At 44.8% G+C, this 12,997-nt stretch overlaps 1 protein-coding gene across 2 annotated transcripts; it reads right to left on the bottom strand.

The window, feature by feature from the left end:
- Nucleotides 1-696: 696 nt before the first annotated feature.
- On the bottom strand, nt 697-9,561 carry LOC148006994 (sperm motility kinase 2B-like). Of its 2 annotated transcripts, XM_087598705.1 has the most exons (3): nt 8,700-9,561; nt 1,497-3,073; nt 697-1,061 (listed from the first exon to the last, which is right to left on the bottom strand). In XM_087598705.1, exon 2 carries the CDS (start codon nt 3,045-3,047, stop codon nt 1,542-1,544), a length of 1,506 nt encoding a protein of 501 aa, XP_087454831.1. In that variant the 5' UTR covers nt 3,048-3,073; nt 8,700-9,561; the 3' UTR covers nt 697-1,061; nt 1,497-1,541. The 2 variants fall into 2 exon arrangements, with proteins under 2 accessions (XP_087454831.1, XP_087454832.1); XM_087598706.1 differs by lacking the exon at nt 8,700-9,561 and having other exon boundaries at nt 1,497-3,138.
- Between the last annotated feature and the right edge of the window lie 3,436 nt (nt 9,562-12,997).

Genomic DNA, 12,997 nt, shown 5'->3' with positions numbered 1-12,997 from the left:
TACAAGGCACAGACACTCACACACACACACACACACACACACACACACACACACACACACACACAGATGTACTCACAGTCATCCACAGGAATACCTACAGAAACACACATACACACATGTATACACACACAAACAGGTACTCACACATTCAAGTAAAGGTAAAAGAAAACACACACACATATACACACATGCGTGCCCCCCCCCACATACACAAGCCACCCTCCTCCCAAACACACACTGATCTAAACACACATACAGAAGCTCACACACAAACCAATCAAAAGCAAAATCCATACACTGCTCGCTAGATACAACAAAATCACCGAGGTCTCCACTCTACGACTCTTCTCAACTCATTCAAAGATCCAGGCCTAGCCGCAGTTTACATCTGTTGACTGGACTGCCTCACAGTCACTCCTCATGAGTTAATAGCAGGACCTATCCTGACCCAGCTCAGGTGGGCTATAAAGACTGCCATTAGGCTTTTAGAAATCAAAGCATGTAGAATATGATGCTGTCCTTAGATTTGAGCTTCTACACTTCCTACACTTTCCCCATTCAGGTACATTAGAGCTTGGTCCCTTCCAAGGCACTTTTAATTTGATGGTTTGAGGCACGAAGTTATTCTTCCTGGGGCCTTGGAATGCCACAGGGCCAATTTTCCTATGTGAAGAAGATGCAGAAAAATCTACGAGGTCATCTTTCACAAACAGCTATTTTATTCTCAGAGTCAGATAAACACATCAAGAAGCCGTATATCCTCCACTAAGAGTGAGGCGAGAACTTGTGCCAAGAGGAGGTGTGTGATGTGACCCTGGTCGGCAAAAGGGCTCTGGTCTTTACCAGCTTTGGACTGGTTTTCAACCTCCACCAGGAAGAGTGATGCCTTTGAGGTGCTCTCTTGCCACCTGGCATCTCTTCATTTGCTTTCATCCTTCGACAGCTGACCTGGAACGTGACAGCTCTCACAGCGCTCCCTTCTGCAGGTCCGTGTCCACACGTGGGTCCTCTTCAACACTGGGACTGCAGAGATGCAGCATCCGGCATCCTCTAGTGATCTTCTAAAAGGCAATGACACATGTGAGAGGGACTCTGGGACCTCTGCTGGACAGGGCATCTCTCCAGCTGTGGTCACCCTGTTCCAAGCTGCTCTCCAAGCTTCTCTGAACCTCTTCCCCTCATCTCCTAGCCTCCACCCCATACCACCCTCTCCTCCCTCAGCATCTCCTTCTCTTCCTTCTCCAACTTTATCCTCCTACATTGGTCAGTATCCTGCTGTCTCTTTCTAGTTGAATGTATTTTAGTATTCCCATGAGCAGGATAAACATGGGAGTTACTGTCGGCAATGACAGATGTGCTGGTAGCTTAGACTTAACCATCGTCCCACGGTGTTTTAGACCTAGCTTCCCCGTGCATCATCCCATAGACATACACACTATGATAACCTGCCAGTTGACTCAGACATGAGCAAAATAGATACAAATACAGCAATGTACCTGGGCAGTGTTGGATGCTTGCTCTCTGGATTCCTTCTATGTTCTTCATTTCTGGGGAACAACTCTGTTGTGCCCCAGGGGAGGTTTTTTTCTGGACGGAATGCAGCAACACAGGTTCATCAGGCCATTTCGGATGTTCTTGAGCCACCCCCTAAATCTTTTGGGCCAGGGCCTGCTTGCGACAGGCTTAACCTCTGCTGAGGCACTGGATTTGTCTTCTGTGCTTTTAGTGTTGATGGTCTTCTTGCCTTTGCTGTGCACTGAATAAAAGCAGGGGTCACTAATAGAAATTCTGTGGGTTAGCTCCACTGTGGGTGTTATCTGATGTGGCCTGCAGAGAAGACTGCCAGGCCAACTGGCCCTCTTGACTAATCCATGACTAGCTGTCTGGCCGAGGTCAGAACCTTGACTATCAGAGGATGACCCGAGCCATCTGGGCTCGCTTCCTCGCCTTCTGAGCCCTCGCACTGAAGTAGCAGGGTAATCAAGGGTCGGGAATGGGGTCATGCATGGATGAGGCCGGGTTGGGATGTCACACTCTTGAAGAGCCTGCTTTTCCAAAAAGTAGTAACAAGCCATACTTTGGTTGAATTTCTTCTGATCGAGGGAGTCTTTAACCTCTTGGGCTTCAAATCCAATGTCCTGCATTGCTCTAAGAATGGCTGGGTCTGGCCTGAGGGGGATGAGTTCCTTACAAGGTTGTGGGAACCCCTCTGAGTCTATCTTAAGCCAGGGATGAGTCAAAAGGTCAGGAATTGTGGGCCTCTGCTGGGAATTCACTTTCATTAAAAGACTCAGCAGGTCTTGTAGCTCTTCTGACAGGCCAAGTGGTTCAGCATAAGTCCCTAACACAACCTGCCTTCGGAGTAGTGGTAGCCCGACAGCCTCAAATGGGAGTTTTCCAACTGTCATATAATAAAGAATTACTCCTAGGGCCCACACGTCGACCTTGGGGCCCTCATAAAATTTCCCGAGGAACAGCTCAGGAGCAGAAAATGCATAAGTCCCATAGTGCGTTCTCAACTTTTGCCCAGGCCGCACTTGAGTGGCAGAGCCAAAATCAACGATTTTAATTCTTCCCTTGGTATCGACTAGTATGTTATCGGGTTTAAGGTCCCGGTGTATAATGCCTTCTTCATGGCAGTATCCCACAGCACTTAATAATTGTCTGAATATGCCCCGTGCTTCATCCTCCTGCAGATGGCCAGCCTCTTTGATGCGAGAATAAAGCTGGTTCCCCTTGGCCAACTCCATGATGAGGTATGTTATCTTTTCAGTGTCAATGACTTGTATGAGAGATACAATATTTGGGTGGTTGATCCTCATCATGATTTCTACCTCAGATGTGACCTGCTGGCACCACTGTTGTCTCTTGAGGAGCATTTTGACAGCCACAGGGGTACCTGTGAGGCGGTGCACGGCCAACTTCACGGCCGCGTGGAAACCATGGCCGATGGTATTCAAAACCAAATATTGAGAGCAGAAACTCTCTGTGCAAGAGCTGCCCTGAGATCGGAGCCTTTCTGACTCCCGTTTGCTCCGGAAGCTCATTGGAGGTAACAGAGTATAAATGCTACCTAAGAGGAAGGAAAAAGAAATAAAGGGAAGAAAGAGAGCTAAGATGGAAAGTAAAATAGTGAAAAATAAGAAAAACAGAAAACTAAAACCAACCAAAACAACAATAGAAACCCTCAAAAGTAAAACAACGTACAAAGCCAAGGAAATCCTAAGTAAAAAACTACATACTAGTCACTAGGAGGGAGGAGCACAGCTCAGCCACACTAAGAATCAACATCACTGATCGTGTAAGAAAAAAAAATGTACAACGAAATATACGAACAATCAAAGGAATTAAAACTATTAACAGTTAGAAAACCCAAGCTACAGAAAATGAAATGAAACAAAATCAACCTCCAAACAAGCAAAACTACATAAAAGCTAAATACCTAGAGATTAAAACAAAATAGAACGCACTCATCAAAACTCCTAGAATATAGAAAGTAATAAAGAGACAACTCTAAGGGAACGTCCCAGTGAATAATTGGGATTAATTGAGATAGGGGTCTTCAAAGGGTTTTTCTCACAAGTCATGCATGGCTAAGGAATGTATGGCTAAGAAATATATATGTATATGTTCACCATCTTGGGCCATTAGGGAGATGAAAACTAAAACTAGTTTGAGACTTCATCTTATTCTAATCAGAATGGCAAAGGCAACAATGCTGGGGTGGATGTGGGGGATGGAGACCCTCATGCACAGTGTCCGTGGGAGGCTATAAACTGAGGTGGCCACTGTAGAGTGTGGGGGTTCCTCAGAAAACTAGAAATAGGTGTGCCACCTGATACAGCTACGCCATTCCTGGGATATACTCAAGGAACAATATTTCCTGCTGCAAAGACACTTGTTCATCCATGTTCACTACTGTTTCATTTGTTCACGGTGCAGGGAATGTAGACAGCCTAGGTATCCATCCAGCTGATGAATGACTAATGCGAGTGTGGTACCTACACACAGTGGAATGTAATTCAGATGTAAAAGAAACTGAAATTATCAAGTTTCCAACTAAATGCTTGGAGCTAGACAAGGTTACACTAAGTGAGCTCACCCAGACTCAAAATAACACAGCATGTTCTTACTCATATGCACATCCTTGCAAGAAGTCTTCAGATTTAATAGTACAACTCTCATATCTCAGAGAAAGTTCTTGGTGCAATAGCACAGAAACTCATAGCTGCTAAAAGACTGGAGAATACCTGTTGACAAAGTACTCAGGCGAAACAGGTGTGGGGGGTGTGTCCACATTCCCTCCCTCCCTCCCTCCATGGCTCAGGGATTATAATGGAAAACAAGGGCAGAGAAATTGTAAGATCCTGGGGTTGGGAAGAGACATATCAAAATATCTTCTCAACACAAGACCACCTCATTCATAAACTCCCAACAGCTGTGACTGCCTGCATCAGATCTCCACAAAATCAAGCAGTCCTGCATGACTAACCCAGAGAGGGAACATTGACAGTTGACGACACATAGGGAAGAGAGTCATTCCCCACACTCAGGAACACAGGACACCAGGTTATTAAAAAAACCATGAATTTGTGGGTTGTGGCAAGTGACTGTGAAGATGGATATGGGAGGAGTTGGTGAAGGATGCAGGGAGTGAAGAGGATCCAAATACATTCAATGGAAGTACGAAATTCTCCAAGAATTTATGTAAGATTTAAAAACCACAAATAATCACAAACTCAAATCCCCAGTTAGAGTAAAAACAGCAATAACCAAAACTCCCATGCATAAAGAGTCCTATGAGAGGTACCCAAATCCCATGGGGGAGACAGCTGGACTCTCAGAAGTGAGGAGAATTCTGGGAGCATGGGGGAGGCCACCAATTCTCCTCACGTTCCTGGCAGAAGAGGAACCTGCCTAGAGCCCTGTGCACCCAGGATCCTAGGAGCAGTCAGGCAGTCTCTCCCTGTGCAAGAATTGAAAGCCATTCACAAGGGGCGAAGACACACTAGAGAGCAGTTCTAAGACCATCAGTTCTGCTCCAAGGGTCCTGCCTGAAGCCCTCAGGACACACCAACCCAGGAGCAGTCTGGGATAGAACCCTTTCAATTCCTGCCTCCAACCAGAGCTGAGCCAGTCCCAAAGCTCTCTGTACCCAGAAATGACCGTGTGAAAGCCAGTCTCCAGGATTGCTGATACACAGGCTTACAGGAGGGTCAAGCCACTGTTATCGTCAGCAAGACCAGATAACACCAGAGACAACCAGTTGGCAATTGAAAATTGCAGCAACCTAAGGATAATAGAGATGGAAGAGAGAAAGATTCCAACTTAAAGGGCCAGTAAATATCTTCAAAAAATTATTGAAGGTAACTCCCCTAACCTAAAATAAAAGATGCCCATAAACATCCAGGAAGCCTAGAGAACTCCAAATAGATTGGACCACAAAAGAAACACCAAATGCACAAAACAAAGACAGAATATTAAAAGCAGTAAGGGTAAAAGGTCACGTAACATATAAAGGCAGACCTATCAGAATTGCCGCAGACTCCTCACCAGAGACCTTGAAAGCCAGAAGATCCTGGGCAGATGTCAAACAGACCCTAAGAGAACACAAATGCCAGACCAGGTTACTGTATCCAGCAAACTTCTCAACTACGATAGCTGGAGAAAAGAAGATATTACATGGCAAAACCAAATTTACACAATATCTTTCCACAAATCCATCCCTAAAAAGGATAACAGATGGAAAACTCCAACACAAGGAGCGAAACGACCCCTTAGAAAAAGGAAGAACGTAATCCCCTTGCAACACACACAAAAGAGAGCCACACAAACATAATTCCACCTCTAGCAACGAAAGCAACAGGGGACAGCAATCACTATTCCTTAATATCTCGTACCAGCAATGGACTCAATTCCCCAATAAAAAGACATAGTCCAACAGACTGGACATGTAAAAGACTACCCAGAATTTTGCTGCATAGAGGAAACATACCTCAGTGTCAAAGACAGCCTCTACCTCAGAGTAAAAGTCTGGAAAACAATTTTCCAAGCAGATGGTCCCAAGGAACAAGCTGGAGTCGCCATTCTAACGTCTAACAAAATTGACTTTCAACCAAAAGTTATCAAAAAACTTTCATATTCATCAATGGAAAAATCCACCAAGATGAACTCTCAATCCTGAATATCTCTGCTTCAAATGCAAGGGCACCTACATTCATAAAAGTATACTTAGTCAAGCTCAAAGCACACATTGCACCTCACACAATAATCATGGGAGACTTCAACACCCCACTCTCATCAATGGACAGATCATGGAAACAGAAACTAAACAGAGACATAGCTAGTCTGACAGAAGTTTAGGAACCAAATGGATTTAACAGATATTTATAGAATATTTCATCGTAAAACAAAAGAATATACCTTCTTCTCAGTACCTCAAGTTACCTTCCCCCTAACTGACCATATAATTAGTCACAAAACAGGTCTCAACAGATACAAGATTGAAACCAACACTAGCACAAAATTCTCCAAATTGTAAACATAAGAAAAACAAAAGAAGTAAAAAAAAAACCTCAACAACTCTGAAAGCCAAAAACAATCCAAGCAAAGAAAACCAGAAAATAAAATCAGAAGCATAAAAGGTTAAAACTCAAATAATCCCTGGGTCGTGATGGTCCATACCTTTCCTCACAGCACTCAGGAGGCAGAGGCAGGAAGATCTCTGAGTTTGAGGCCTGCCTGGTCTATAGAGAAAGTTCCAGGGTACTCAGGGCTAAGCAGAAAACCTAACCTTAGGAAAATAAACAAAGAAAAATCCCAAACCCAAGTCTAAACCCAAACCCTCCAATATCCCCAGGCTAGGGAGATAGTTCAGTAGTTAACTAGCAAAACTCAAGGGAAAATGTTCTGATCTTTAAAACTAATATAAAAACTGTCAACTGTATAATTTTAATTTTGGATTATGAAGTAGATCAAAGACCTCAACATAAAATCAGACACACTAAATGTAATACAAATAGTATTGAGAACTCATTGGTTCAGGAGACAACTTCCTGAACACAACACCAATGGCTCAGATACTAAGATCAACAATGGGACCTCATGAAACTGAAATCTGAAGTGTAGAGGACACTGTCTTTAGGACAAAACAACAGCCTAAAGAGTGTGGAAAGATCTGCATGATCCTACATCTGACAGAGGGCTAATATCCAAAATACATAAAGGAGCCAAGAAGCTAGACATTGTGAATGCAAACAACCCAATTGAAAAGGGGCACAGAGCCAGAGAATTCTCAAGTGAGGAATCTCTAAAGGCTGAGAAGCACTTAAAGAAAAGTTCAACGTACTTAGTCATCAACGAAATACAAATCAAAATGACTCTGAAATTCCATTTTACACCCATCAGAATGTGTAAGATCTAAAACTCAAGTGACATCACATGCTGTTGAGGATATGGAGCAAGAAGAACACTCTTCCATTGTTGCTGGGAGTACCAACTTGCACAACCACTCTGGAAATCAATTTGGCCGTTTCTTAGAAAATCGGGAATAGTTCTAACTCAAGACCCACCTATACCACTCCCAGGCATATACCCAAAAGATGTTTCACCATACCACAGGCAACTTCCTCAACTGTATTCATAACAGCCTTATTCATAACAGCCAGAAACTTGAAACAACCCAGATGTCCCTCAATGAAGAATGGATAAGAAAATGTGGTTCATTTACACAATGGAATATTACTCAGCTATTAAAAGGAGGACACTGTGAAACTTGAACACCAATGATTAGAAACTGAACATGTCATCCGGAGTGACGTAACCCAGACCCAGAAGGACAAACCTAGTATGTATACACTTATAAATGGATATTAGCTACAAAGTGCAGGATAACCATGCTATAATCAACAGACCCAAAAAAGCTAAATAAGGATGACTCAAGGCAGGATACTTGAATCTCATTCAAAAGGGAAATTCAAAAAGTTGAGTGGAGGGAGGGAACTGATGGGGAGAGGATTGGGGACAAGAACAGGGCAGGGCACAGAGGAAGGAGAAAGGAGAAGGCTGGGTTTGGGCAATGCATCTCTGGCATGAAGGAGACTGGGGGTGGGAGGCTCCAGGGAGTCTCTTAGAGTGATGCTAGCTGAGCCTACTAGCAGCTGGGGTTGGAGAGACTGACATACCCATGTCCTGTAGGTAGAAAGGATTTTCACTAGGGGAAGGGGGACACTAACCAACCCACAAAACCTTCAACCCAAAACTTGTCTTACTTATAAGATGTTTAGGGATAAAGGTGGAGCAGAGATTGAAGGAAAGTCCAACTAATGATCGGCCCAACTTGAGACCCAGCCCATGGGACAGAGCATTGTTAATTATATTCTATGACTTGCACACAGGACTTAATATGTCTTCTGCTCCTAACAATTGGAGCAGAGCTTGTCTCTTACTCTGTTGCCTGCCTTCGGATCCCTTTCCCCTACATGGGCTGTTTTTTCTGGGTGAGGATAAACTAAGTCCTGCTAGGAATTGATGTTTCAGGGCAGAGTGATACCCAAGGGGTTGCCCACTTCTCTGAGAAGGGAAGGGAATTATAGGAAGAGGGGCATGTGAGCCGGGAGTAGGAGGAGAGGAGAGAGGGAGAGGCTATGATTGGGATGTAAAGTGAATAAACAAATAAACTTAAACCAAAATATGCTTACCTTAGAAACAATGGCCAAGCTGACTGCCGGCCTCAAAACTTTTCCTCACACAGGTGTTCTCACACCTACAACTAGTGCACCAAGAGGGCACAACAGACACTCACACACAGTTGGGCACACACACACACCCACACTCACAGATGCACTCACAGTCACCACCAAGAATACCAACACACACACACACACACACACACACACACACACACACACACACACACACACAAAAGCAACTGTCCACACAAACACTGACCTAGACACTCATACACAAGCTACACACAAATCAATCAAATGCAAAATCCACACACTGCTCACTAGATCCACCAAAATCACCAAAGTCTCCACTCCACCACTCCTCTAAACGCACTCAAGGAAATCCAGGCCTGGCTACAGCTTAACATCTGTTGGCTGGACCGCCTCACACTCGCTCCTCATGAGGTCACAATAGGACCTGTCCTTGCATGGTTGGGAAGGACTCCAAGGCTCTGGCTTAGGTTGGCTATGGGGAGCCTTTAGGCTTTTAGAAATCAAAGCCTGTAGGATGGTTTGCTGTCCTTAGTTCTCTGTTTGAAGGTTTGCTGTGCCTCCTGCTTTAAAATCCTTATGTCTACCTTCCATGGGTCCCTTTTGCATTTCAACTATGGGTTTAAGAATAAACTACAGATACATATATATATATTAATTATATACACACACACGCGTGTGTGTGTGTGTGTGTGTGTGTGTGTGTGTGTGTATAATCTTCTCTTTAAGACGGAGGTGGCTGCTGCCTTTCTGACATTACTCTATCCACTTTAATACCTGTCGCCAGCCATCTTACATTATTACAGAGGACCTTTCTCATGCCCAGCTAATCATTAACTGCATATCGCACTAAGTTGTGTGGTCTGTTGTTCCTGGAAATTACCCTAACCTGTGCCCTCCTTTAGGGCCAATCATAGTTAAGTTCAGTTAGAATTGCTTTGTATGCTAGTAACAATAACCTTGGACCCGAACCAACCACCCAACTGCCTGGGAAGACTTTCGGCACCTGTGTATGAGCTCTTAGTTGCTAAGAGCTTCTGTGGTTTTGCCTTTCATACTGCAGTCCTTGGAAATAGGGTTGCAGTCTCTACTCCCCTGTGTGACATGTGTCCCTGACCAATCAGTCCCAGGATATATGTTCCATAAACTGTCCCTGCTTGACTGAAATGGCTGTTTGGTTTGTGGGGTGATTCCTGCACCCCAACACTGCTCATGAGACATAATAAAGAAGCTTATTACTACCTGTAGGGTGACAGGAAGATGCCTTCCTCACAGCTTCCAAGGCTTTTGATTCTCATCTGCCCTGCAAAGGGTGAAGACCTGATTTTGAACCCATGCGAAAGTTGAGCACACACCTGTAATATCAGAGCTTTTAGGAAGCAGGAAAAGCAGGAGAGACAGAAATTTGCCTGGGAGCTTGTCATTCAGGCAGCCTGCCATGTGCAACATCAAACCACACACCTAGTTCCAAACAAGGTAAGATAAGGTCTGACAAAAATGTCCTCTAACCTCCACACACATGGTGGGACACATCCATAACAGTGTACATACAAGATTGCTTCATTCTCTTCTCTTCTCTTCTCTTCTCTTCTCTTCTCTTCTCTTCTCTTCTCTTCTCTTCTCTTCTCTCTCTCTCTCTCTCTCTCTCTCTCTCTCTCACACACACACAAGCACACACATACCACACCACACACATTCCCACCCTTTATTACAAACACACAAACTTACACTCACACGGACACACAGAATGGGTGAGTATACACAACACTATACAAAAACAGCAACACAAACACTCTTTAGGAACTATGATTTTCTAGTAAAATTTTCCTTCAAAATTGAGGAAGAAAACTAAGAAACTCCCACAGATGAAGACCGATTTAAAGGATTTCAGAATCTCAAGAAGAAATAAAGAACAGGTGATCCCCGGACAATCCCCAAAGGCAAGGTGAACTTCTGCTTCCTCCAAGATGTGAGAGTTGCCATGTTACATGACCCCAAACAGCAGTGCCACCGAGGCTCATGTACACAGACATCTCCTTCATTGACATCAGAAACTGAAGAAGTTGTTCAGGGCTGTCAAAATAGCAGTAATACAGTTCACATAGGACTGGTAGTATTTTAGCATTTTCGGTATGATCTCCATGGTAACAAAGAAAAAAAGAACCAAACCCCAGATCAACAGAAAGGAAGAGAAAGTCAAGCATTTCTTTACAAAAAAACCCAACACAGCAGAAAAGGCAATAATCAGGGAAGAGAGACAAAGCTGTAAGGCTAATGAAGAATACAGGAATGCTTCTTTGGTGGCTAGTGCATGTTCTCTCTCTCTCTCTCTCTCTCTCTCTCTCTCTCTCTCTCTCTCTCTCGCTTGCTCTTGCTCTCACTCTTGCTCTCTCTCTTGTTCTGTCTTTCCCTCCATCCATCCCTCTCTCTCTCTCTCTCGCCATCCTTCCATCCCTCCCCTCCCCCTCTTTACACACAGAGGTTGGCAGGATTTTATAGAAAACCAAGTCCATCCTGAGTGTAGGGCTTACTTTAAGACACTAAGGTCCAATAGTGGAACAGGTGTGTGTGAGGACAAGGAGCTCTGTGCTCCCTCAGACCAGAAGGAACAGAGTTCCTGTGCTGACACAGTTAAAATAAACTCTCAATCACAGTCTGTGACAGCCAGGTCACAGGACCCAGGCTGCTGTGTTATTTGTGAGCACCCAGTGCAGCCAGAAGTTAACTATTGAGCACTGACTGGCCCAAATCCCAAAAGGGTCTCTGTTTTTCAGAGTGCTGGGGGAAGTGCAGTGTGTAGCACTTTCCTTCTGAAGACTCTTCTGGGGTTTTCAATCCCCTGTAGAGGACCCTCATGGCTGCAGACACTAAGCCTGGGAGGAAAGATCCTCATCTGTAGTGTTCATTGAAAGGCCTGAGAGCAGAAAAGGAAAGAAACAGCAAAATGTGCCCCTTCTGCTCACTGTGGTTCAGTTTCTGCCTTTGCAGCTGAGCTCAGGTGCCCTGGAGTCCTCCCTAGCCTGAGTCAGTGATCTCAAGTTCAAGTCCCAGCCTCCCAGTTTGTAGTATCAAACCCAGCACAGTGTCAAGCCATGGGAGATGTGGACACTATCTAGGCCTTGCTGTTTGCATCTGAGTGGTGCTGTTGAGCACCAGAAGAAGCAAGGGCAACAAGGTCATGTAGAGTACTGACAGGCACTGGGCTACTAGTGACTATTAAGTCACCCTTCACCCCCACCAAGGTGTTCAGGGACATGCAGCCTTGAGCTAACCTTCCTCCCAACCTCGATTTTATGATCCCTCTAGCTCTATATTTTGGTTCTGCAACACCTCCTAGCCTCTCCTCAGACAGTTGTATCTCTGAAAGAGAAGGTAAATTGCCCTTCACCAACCCCTCCTTTGAAAGATGTCCTTTCTAATACACAGTGGCACCGCAGAGACTGGAACAGAACGAGACCGCCCTTCACGGTGGCATGGTCAGAGCAACAGGGTTTGCTGGTTCCCTGAGCAGCAGCCCTGAGTCCGTGTGAGCACTGGATCCTGGAGACCTGCATTCAGAAGGAAGATGGAACAGAACGAGTTAGACTCTTTGGCATGCTCTCCATCATGTCCTTAATTCACCCAGTGCCACAGGACAATCAGAGACACATTACTGACTTGTATTAGACCTTTATATGTTGTTTCCAGTTAGAAAGGAGACATTTGTGTTGTCTCAAGCATTCTGCAAGCACTGGTTGACTTAATGTACCATTGGTCAGGAAGGTGGTGTGGTGCACAGCCAAAAGCCTAAGTACCCAGTCCCCAAGCCTGCAGTATCCTATGGAACTGGGAATGTCCCCATTCTGCTGTGCTGGCACAGGCCACTCACAGTTCTAGAAGGGCAGAAAAACATCCACTAGGTTCACAACATAGAGGGTAGGTGCTCAAGTCTCCACTCTACCCCACACCTCCTGATTCCTTGTCCACAGCATGGACTGAAAACAAGAAACACCCTAAGTTGCTAACATGGCATCCAGAGGGTTCTTCCCACGGATACGACATCTACTGGCCTCGTGCTTACTATTGTGCCTATTGGAGTGGACAAGCCAGAGTGCCTTACAGCATTTACATCTGCATACCATGCTCTGCCTTTCCATACTCCAGGGCCTGTGCCTCTTCTGAGTCCTCAGTTCACTTCCCTGAGATGTGGCCTTGGTGTTCCTTCTACACAGGCACTGGCCCTGTTGTGAAAGTAGCTAAAAGACCAGACCGCAGTTGACTGTAACACAGAGGGTAGT

This window comes from Rattus norvegicus, chromosome 1, assembly GCF_021556685.1.
Source record: "Rattus norvegicus strain SHRSP/BbbUtx chromosome 1, alternate assembly SHRSP_T2T, whole genome shotgun sequence".
In the NCBI taxonomy this organism is placed as follows: domain Eukaryota; kingdom Metazoa; phylum Chordata; class Mammalia; order Rodentia; family Muridae; genus Rattus; species Rattus norvegicus.
This window is presented reverse-complemented; position numbering and strand designations above follow the sequence as displayed.

Excerpts from the sequence above, each read along its gene's own strand:
- LOC148006994 (XM_087598705.1), bottom strand. The coding sequence starts at position 3,047 with ATGAGCTTCCGGAGCAAACGGGAGTCAGAAAGGCTCCGATCTCAGGGC.